The following is a 9,942-nucleotide window of genomic DNA, read 5'->3' as shown; positions in this document are numbered from 1 at the left end:
GAGCGTCATCATTTAATGCTGCACAAATGCTCCAATCGCAGCTGATAAGTACAGCAAGAGATGGCTTCATTTCCATGAGAGACACTGGCTGCTCTGGCATCATCCTTGGTGACACTCATGCATGCTAATCCTTGGTTAAATATCCATTTAGCATCTTCAAGGGCCATAAAGTGACAATAGTTCATTTCCAGCTAAACATAACCACACTGTTTTGGAAACATTCAAAAAACAAACAACCCCAAGCAATATGTGACTCCTGACAGACCAGCTTACTCTGGACTTTGGTCCAGTTGCCAACTCAACCATTTTAGGTCAAGCAGAATTATCTCTTTCCATCAGGTAGAAAGAGCTCTCTCAACACGATTCATACAGAAGCAAAAGGAAAGATGCAAGTTAAAAAATAAATATAGCTTATAGTAACAGGCCAAAAAAGAACGTGTCTGTACTGCTTCAGTGTAGGTGCCTGGTTGCCTCCAGATAGCGGTTTGCGTAGGTGGGGAATGAAACTTACTTCCTTTTTGGAAAAAAGCATGATTGTAACTGCAGTAAGTGTCTCACAGTCGGTGTCTGCTCAGAGGAAGTGTCTCAGCACTACATACAATCAAGAAGAAAATACGTGAGCAAACACTGAGAGATGCAGAAGCAGCAGCAGGAACATACTGTACACCAAGACTGTGCATAAAGTACCTTCAGATCCTTGTTCCAAAGGCACTGTCCGAGAGCAAAACCTCCATGTGCGTAAGGGATCGTTTCGCTTTTGAAATAGATTGTTTTCTAAGAATAAGTGTCATTATTAACAGCAATACTGAACAAGGGCTTCAACTGAGAAAATATCAAACTTACCTTTTGCAAACAATAGAAGAGTTTCTGATGAAAATCCAGTTCAGGTCCAGTCTGCTTATCACAGTTGCTGGAGTTACCATTTCCTTTCTTTTCAGAATTCCATGAACCAGCAACTGGATTCACCTACTGAAGTTTTATTCTAGTTCTAAACCGCAATCTGTCTGCAAGCGCACATGTCCAAGCAACAGCAACATCAGTTCTGACCTTTTACTCCTGTATGATTATGACAGAGTTGTTACCCCTCCAGTGATTAACTGAAAGACTTTCGCCTTTGACTTCCCACCTTGTTAGCCTTAAGTTTTGAATCAACTAAAACCCAGCAGTAGGATACATCTAAAATACACTGGCATGCTTTAAAATAACACCAGCAGACACGTGCAGCATGAACGGGAGAGATTCTAGAAGAACTCTCATTTTCAACTCTCAGTAAAAAGCCAAATACTTTCTCAAATAGAGTATCTCTCTCTTCCTTTCCTTTTTAAATGTCGGTGTTATGATCGGACACATGCAGGGAGCGCTTCCTCTAGCGGCAACACACCAAATGAGCCAGACCTCCAGCAGAACTTACCTTGCTAAACTCGGTTCGCATCCTGTGCAAGATTTTCCCAAAGACTTTTTGCCATTAGCATTAACCTCACAGTTATTTGGATTCACAAAGTGTATCTTCCTAAAAAGCCATTGTTACTCTGTTTACATAAAACTCCACCTTATTTCTGCAGGTGATACCAGAACGTGGGCTTCAGGATGGCTTCAAGGTTTTGACCTTCTTAAAGGCAGCACATTTGCCACTACATGTAAAGAAAAATGAAGTGTAACTGAACACATCACCCTCTGTACTGACCACTGCCGCAGCGCAGGGAAGCGTTACGATCCACGGACCGAGGCGTGCTTTCAACAGTCAGCTGGAGCAGGTGACCTCCTTTTTCGCAGCCCAAGTTTTTCTGTGATTCTAGACTTAACAGGCTACAAAACAGCATCAGAGGAAACAATGACCATGTGCGCTACAGCGTGGGACTCTTCCTTTAGCTACAGGAAAGAATTTCCTTTGCTGGCAAGGGTAGCAGTTTCATTCCCCACCTCTGTGAACTGGTATCTGGAGATGAGCAGGCATCTATACTGAAGCAGTACAGACACAAAATTTCTTGGCCCGTTATTGTATTTATTTTTTAATTTGCATCTTTCCTTTTGCCTCTGTGTCTTTTGTGAGAATCCTATGCTGAGAGCTCTTCCTATCTGACAGAAACTGGTATTCTGCTTGACGTAAAATGTCCAGTGATCAATTATACAATAATTAAACAAAAGCTTACATGCAGAATTACTAAGTGTCATTTCCTTCAGATTCTATTTTAACATGCAAAATTTTAACCTCAGAAATTGTTTCCCCTGGTGAGGCAAGCCCCTGAGCTAATGAGCGATATGCAGAAGATGCCCACTGCAGAACAACTTTCTTGGATATTCTTCTTAATGGGTTAAAAGTAAGATTTTTCATGCGAGCGCTTTATGAAACGCGAGTTCTGCTGGCAGAGCGGACAAGGCGGGCAGCGCTGCCGCCGCGTGGCTGTGAGCACCGTTGCACTGCCACAGGTCCAGCTGAAAGCAAAAATTCAGCACGTGCTATTAAAAGATTTGTCTCATAACTTCCTATCAAAAGAACTTCCTATTTAAATAGACATTTAATTCTTTTTCCCCCACTTTAATAACCTGCAGAAGGATTCTCTTGGGTAGGTCAGAAGGGATCCCACGTGCAGCCACCGTGCTTCTACGTCACCGCTGATCTCCTTCCAGACCTCTCAAAATGACACCAGGGAAAAACGCGAGAACTGCTGAATTAACGCGGTTCAGTGCACTAGTTCTTCAGACCGATTCGTAAGAAGGAAAAGTCTCACTCTCTCTCATGTACCCAGGCACACGTTTTAAATAGGATTAAACGGACTAATGCTAAAAACCAGAACAGAATGTTCTTCAAAGGCAAAGTAAAATAACTTAAGAACTAAACTTAGAAGAGCTGAACTACCTTGGTACGTAGAACTAAGGGCTATGCAGGACAAACTGCAAAGAACTGCTCTATGCCTACTCACAGGTTCCCATCTTTTGGATCAACAAATCCAATTAAGCTTAATGAAAACGGCACGGAAACTTCAAAGTAGGAAAACAGTTATTAAAAATTATCTGACAAAAAGTGACACTTCATCTGCATCCACAGTATTTAATTTGTTTGAATAATATAGTTACAGATAAACAAGTTCACTCCATATACAATTACCGATACCTTTTTTTAATACAGCTCATATTCCAGTACATCAACACTATTTTATTTACAAGGTATTTATGTACATTAACATCTTTCTAAAGTCAGTGCATTGTCAATAAGTTTTATACAATAATTTACAAAGTGAATGTAGTTAATAGTTAACTTAATAAATTTACTACTAATTCATGAATTAATTTAATTTAAAAAATTAATTACAACCAATGTAACAAACACAGAAGATCAAATAACATTAGTAGATTGTGCTACCTGCTTAAATAAAACATTTTAAAGTAAATCAGTTGAAAATCTTTCACTTTTCATGGAGTTTGCGCAGGGAGGAGCAGACAAGTGGGTACTGAAAAAGCTTCTAACCTAGAAATTCACAAGTCATCTTTGCTTTTCTTCAGTCCTAATGTTTAGGCCAACCACTTTAAAGATAAAAGACCGTACAGGACAGGGAGCAAAACTTTACCAGTAAGACAGTACTTATTTTGGAACTGATCTGCAGTCCTCAAAGAGGCACGACCTCCAACAACAGCAGGGAGGTTTTTGCCTGAGTAAAGACAGCAAGATCAACCGATATAATTTCTTAAATGGATAAAACTCAGATCTTTCTGTAAATTATAAACTTACTGGTAGGTTTGGCATTCTTGTGAAACACATTAAAATGAATCCAAACATTTATTTCAGAGATCAATCATGTAAGTATCAACTTTGTTAGTGAAGATACAAAAATCTAAAGAATTTGGAAGATGACATATGACAAAATTAGTAAGCTCCTTAGACTCAGCTGAAGAACAAAAGCCTGAAAGAGTGAAACCTTTATCTTCATTCAGATATGCAAACAATTTAACACTGAAAATGTTTAAAGAAATGCCTACTCAAAAAATAACCATCTTTTCTCCAGTCTCTGCTAAGACTCAGTCATGCTTTCCTTCATGCAATAAACCCCTTGACTTAACAGAGCATGTTGCAAGGGCACAGAAAGCAATTCTGGTTTAACTGCAAGTATATGCATAACCTGTTGCAAAAAAGAAAATTTGAAAAGGCAACCAAATTTTGGAAAAAAAGAAACGCCATTAAATTATGAAACCAATTTCAAAAACCATCCATGAATGCTACGATAGCTACCTGACAGCCACAGCTTCTTACTTGTTTGAAATACACAGTGGATAATTCACAGGCATTCACTCCAGAGCCCTTACAACAAAAACAAACTATGTTTTTGAATTTAATTATATGAATTTGTAAAAGTGCAAATTTAAAAGCAACACCAGTCATGAAACATAAGCTCAAGCATCTTTCCTTCCAAAAGCTGGGAACATTTTGTGCAATGTGCACATTTTAAGACACCACGTGTGTAATCACAACTACTCTCTTCAACCTGAAGCTTCTGCTTGAGGCATCTCAAAAGTCTGAGATCGCACTCTTCAGGCAGAACAGCCATTCCTGAAACACGTTGATCTGCACAGCCAACACGTGGAGAAAACACAATTGTAATAAACCATTCAAGCACAGAAATTAATCTCTTCTCAAATTATGATTTGGTTGTGCTCCCAACATACAGAAAAGAAAGCAACTGACACACATTGGTGGTGGCAAAACTGGAAACTTCTTCTACTCTTGATGATAACTCTTTGCATTTGTGCACTTTTCATTCTCTTGCTTTCCCTGTTTTGCCAATAAAATGCAATAAAACTGCAGGAAAAAGGAGGTAGCAATATCATGTTGTCCAAAGACAACACTACTTTTTTTTTTCCCCATTATGTTAAACCTAAAGAGAGCCTTAGGGGCTTGTTAGAACAGTTGGTAAACTCTACACTACTTGGTTTAGCTCTCGTTTGGACTATTTAATTTAGATCTTATTTGGTCCTCGTTGGCTTTTCTCAAACCATTTTATTTAAAGGCCAATGGCAGTCTCAGCCTGATGTCTAACATCAGAAACGTTTAGAGCATGTAGTGAGATAACAGAACAAAACAATACTATCTTTATATTAACTGCTATTTAATTAGGGTTTTCTTTTTGTGCTTTCAGATCACAGGGTACAATAACTACACTTAGGTTATCTGTTTCAATAACATTTTCGCCAAATGTAAGTTTCAGGATGTTATCCCTCACATTCTCAAAACAGTCCGTGGAAGATCATCTGCTTACTGTAAAACACAGTACTTCTTATAATCTGACTCAAAATCTTCATCCATGCTGCTCGTGTCTGCCATCTTTTTGCCGTCTACCTTTGGCAGAAATTGTGCATAGTCTACCCCCTGCTGCTCATAGAAAAGAATGTAGGCAGAGTCGGTGTCGATTTCATCAGGATGCAATTCCTGCAAAAGAGAAAAACACATCTGCAATGCGCAATGGACGACTGTGTCACTGGTTTTTAAGTCACTGAACTTAAAATATACGCAATTGCCCTAGAAACAGTATCTTTCACTGGCTGTTTACAACAAGAACCCCATTCTCTGTCACCCTTATTATAGTTATTAGGCTTCACTATTTACTTGAAAAGTATGACAAATTTTATAGTGATAAGTGCAAATACTTAGAAATGTTGGAACTTAATTATTCAGTAATTGAATACAAAACTGCTAGCATCATGAAAAAATATTCTCGGACCTCCATTTTTAGTATTTTTTCCTTCCTTGTACAAAATAAGCATATTTCCTTAGCCATGGTAGCAGCTGATGAACAGCTGTTAACTTGGAAAAAAGTCTCATGTACAGTTTCAGTTAACACTTTTAATATTTATCTGATGCAACTTTTGAGATGCTCATGATTTCAAATAACAGTTCTCACCGAATGTAGGTTTCTTTGGCTCTGGGTAACGAAGATGAAAATTATTTGCTACAAAAGTAAATGATTTACCTTACAGCTACTGTCATTGTAGCAGTACCACTTGTTGTTCGGGTTTTTGGCATAAGTGACATAATGACCCCCTCCCATAATTCCTGAATGGCACTGAAGAAAATGGAAGAAGAAAATAAATTCTGGATCAAACATCAAAACTTGGAATTCACAGAATGAATGATTCACAAATTCACAATCTTTAAGTGAGGGACAATTGTTCCTGACAATCTGTATGTCTGGAGCTGACTAAGCTTATATACTCCAGCAGAAGAAAACATTATGCAGCGATATACTTCTCAATTGTACTCAGTTTTATGGCAAATTTACTTTGCTGACAATGGTTCTACTTTTTTCTCCTTCTCAACAGATCCCTACTTTTTTAATGAAAACAATAGAGTTAAAGCATTTAGTCAAAACAATGCCACATAAAGATAGTTTATGTGCATAAAAAAGTCAACTTACCGAAATTGCATATAGATTGTAAATAGGGTTAACACATACTTCTTCTCTTTGGTCATCTGTAATATCGTCCTCGCTGTGGTTATCAATTTGACCATTGATACTGCCGTTACCATACGCATTCTGCTCACAGATGTATCCGTTGGCTAGAGTCATCTCATTGTCCTGAGCAGTACATAGTTCACTCTGGCTACCACCCAAAATCTGCCCTCTGGTAAGAGCATCACCTTGATCAGAAGTAAATCTCTGTTCCTGGTCAGTACCGTTCTCTTTACTTGCATCCAAATTTTCTTTGCTACTTGACAGTTTGTTTTTACCCAGTTGTGGTAGCCGCAGACGCCCTTTACCTCTTCCTAAAGTCCGTGGGCTACTATTTGGGCTACTGTTTTTACTTGAAGGACAGCTAGTTCCACTTTTCCTTCCCAAAGACGGAGATGCTAAAACAGAAAACATGTGAACTACTAAGATAAGTAAACGCATAGTCTAGAGTTATTTTTTTTTTAAAACTGGTTTTTTGAATAACCAACAGTAAAAAACAGTTTCACTATGACTAACAAATAGTATATAAAACTATCTTTGCACACACACGGACATACACCTAACAAACTGAAATTTAACGTTTATACAGGAGCACATTTCTCACTCTTAATCCAGCCCACTTAACAAGCAGACAATGCCAATAACTGGCATTGTCACGGAATAACTTTTTCTTATGGTGAAGCTTCACTAAGCTTGTCAGGACAAACAACAACAGAAAAGGGTGTTTCAAAATAAGTGTAGTGCTTTGGCCAAAGAAACATAAAAATTTCGTTCATAATGTAATTTCTCCCTCCCCTCCAAATATCAGTATGGACTGGAATTCTCCCTAATTATTACCTACCTTTGATATGATTCAAGACAGCAGTGTTAAGAGAGGATGGACTTCTGTTCAGTGTATCTCCTTCTGCTGGTGTGTAAGTGATCTGCAGGTCTGTTTTTCTCAACTCCCCTTGGAGAGTCCGTGGTTCAGGAAGGCTGTCAACCTGGAGCGTTAGATGCTTTCTTTGAAAATGACTTGGATCCCTTTGTACCAAAAAGGCACCTGGGTCAAAATTTTCTCTGGGAAATTTAACAATTTTCTGAGATTTTATCCAGCGACCGTTTACAAACTGAAATCTTTTCAGGTGAATAATCTAAGAAGAAACATGTTAGAGAAAATTAAAGGAGGACAATTACATCACAGTGAGTAATTTCACTGTTTAAAAATAATTTTTCCCAAAACATACACATTTTAGCCTATGCTAATAAAAACCAGCAACAATGCTGTATGTGACAATTCGGATTTTGGGATCAAGCTGGTAAAATACGGAACTAATGTTTTCATGGGGAAATGATGGAAAAGGTTGCTTAAATTCAGTGATCAACACTGTGTGTTTTGAAGAACCTACCAAATTTGAAAAGCAACAGAGTTGTTACACAACAAGAGAAAAGATCACGTTACTGGAAAGACTGCCTAAGCATGAATTCCTTGTCAGAACAGATGACACTGAATGCAAAACACCACCATTTCCTGCAATGTATCAGCTGAAAAAGATTTAAAAGGATTTGAGGTTTGTTTTATTTGCCTGCATTACAGAAAAGCATGACGCAAACTAAGTCAACACCCCTCCTGAGACTGAATAAAAGCAAATCATCTTATTGCGAACAAGGAGACACACCTAGCAATTCAAATTTGTGATCAATGTACTTTGGTTTTGTTGCTGTAGAGGAAAATTACACAAGATCATACCAAAATAGGGGGAAGTCTCCAAAGATCCAGTTTTTTGGTGGCCAAACAATGGGTCTTGCATTTGGAACAGTAGTACATCTCATCCTCCCCCAGTTCTTCCTCACTGGTGAAGGCTCTAAGACAACTATCCAGATTGATGGGCTCTGCCTGAGCTCGTCGGCTTTGTTCAACACTTTCGTGTTCTTCTACAATCTGAAGTGAGATAAAACTGTATCTGACTTGGAAACATGTACAAACTGCTCAGAGGAGGGCTCTATTCACAGTATCATACAAATAATCTCATGTAGTTATTTAGGATTAAAGATAAAAACTAGGTGCACTAAGTTTTAGCAGAAATTTTATTTCATTTATGAACAGGTAGCCAAACAAATAATGCATTGTCCTTATTCTTGGGTTCTACTTACAAAATTATCCATAAACCACATTTTATAGTACCAACTCACGAGTTTGAACAGCTATTCTACACTAACTCAGCTAACAGGCTTCCCTTTAAATACGTTTTGTTGACTCAATGAGGAAATAGATTTACTCACATGTGTAACTGTTTACAGCACTGGTGTGCTTAGAAAATGTATACAATTAACAAATTTTGTAATATATTTTCGAGGCTAGATCAAAAGCAACTCACAACAGACAGCAAATACACTGCTGTGGTTTCTTAAAAGCTTCCCTTCCACATTACGGTCACATTAAGAGGTCTAACATGAAGACATTAATTTATCCAGAATATACTGCTCAATGATTACTGACCTTATTTTGACATTAAATGGACAAAGGAAGCATTGATTGTGAAAACAAAAGAATTGGTGAAATGCGTTGCGCTTCAGAGCTATTAACAAAGGATATGTGTTGAAATTTTACCCGTTCTTGCGACGTCTGGTAGCGCAGATGGAGCGCTGTTGGATCCCAGTCTACAGCAATGTAAGCATTCCCAACACAAGCTCTATCTTCTGTGCAGTCAATTTTACAGCCACGGCAAAATCTACATCAAAAAGTTAGATGTGGTTAATAACTGTCCAATACCTAAGTTTTACATTACTTCACACTTTCCATTCTGCTCCTCATTTTGTAACATATGCACCCCTCAGTGTAGGAGAGAGGCATTTTTACAAAACAGCAGTCAGTGTCAGTTTGCTATTTTACTAAAAAACTTTAATAGAGTTGAAAAATTGAAGCAGTTGGGTGAGCTCAACTATCTACCTGCATATAATGCTGACCAAGACTACCTATAACACCAAAAAGCTACAATGCTTTGTCTCCATAAATATTTTACAACCTGATAGCTAATGCATTTTATTTATCTAGCTGTAAGAGACGACTTCTTTAAATGAGCATATGGTCTGAATACCTTCCAGCTATAGGGACTGAAATTTTGATTAGCACATCTTTGTTTAGGGAAAATTCCAAGCGTGATTCCAGGGTGAATTTCTTATTGTCCATTTTAGTTCTTGCTCTTCAAATGGCACAGGTACTAGTGAAAGTAAATGATTTACATCTACAAGTTTTGTATGAAACTCCCACAAATCACCCAAATATGTACACAATATGTGTCTGCATATATACACCCATGCACACAGAATATTGTAAGGGGTTAAGAGGTTTTTGATAAACTCATGTCTGTCTCCTAACTTAAAGTTTCTGTGTTAAGCAGAACTTTTGGCTCTCCAAGTCAAAAGTATTCTACAGTGAAAGTTTGCCATGTGAGGGTTTTGGTTAAATTAGATTTTAGTTTCTTATAGTTTGATATTACCTCTGAAGTCTGAAACGTCTCAA

The 9,942-nt window shown here is 37.9% G+C and overlaps 1 protein-coding gene across 1 annotated transcript in view; it reads right to left on the bottom strand.

Annotated features, from left to right (window-relative positions):
* Window positions 1-4,592: 4,592 nt before the first annotated feature.
* The window catches only part of USP32 (ubiquitin specific peptidase 32), a 56,333-nt gene continuing 50,983 nt past the window's right edge, over window positions 4,593-9,942 (bottom strand). Inside the window, exons 29-34 of the mRNA XM_010286249.1 lie at window positions 9,031-9,151; window positions 8,170-8,361; window positions 7,282-7,573; window positions 6,405-6,838; window positions 5,961-6,053; window positions 4,593-5,419 (exon numbers count right to left, since the gene is read on the bottom strand). Coding sequence (XP_010284551.1) covers window positions 5,246-5,419; window positions 5,961-6,053; window positions 6,405-6,838; window positions 7,282-7,573; window positions 8,170-8,361; window positions 9,031-9,151 — 1,306 coding nt within the window. The 3' untranslated portion in view covers window positions 4,593-5,245. The remainder of the gene's footprint in view (window positions 5,420-5,960; window positions 6,054-6,404; window positions 6,839-7,281; window positions 7,574-8,169; window positions 8,362-9,030; window positions 9,152-9,942) is intronic.

The sequence above is a fragment of the Phaethon lepturus genome, unplaced genomic scaffold (genome assembly GCF_000687285.1).
Source record: "Phaethon lepturus isolate BGI_N335 unplaced genomic scaffold, ASM68728v1 scaffold1514, whole genome shotgun sequence".
In the NCBI taxonomy this organism is placed as follows: domain Eukaryota; kingdom Metazoa; phylum Chordata; class Aves; order Phaethontiformes; family Phaethontidae; genus Phaethon; species Phaethon lepturus.
Note: the sequence above shows the minus strand (reverse complement) of the source record. Positions and strands in the feature narration are given on the sequence as shown.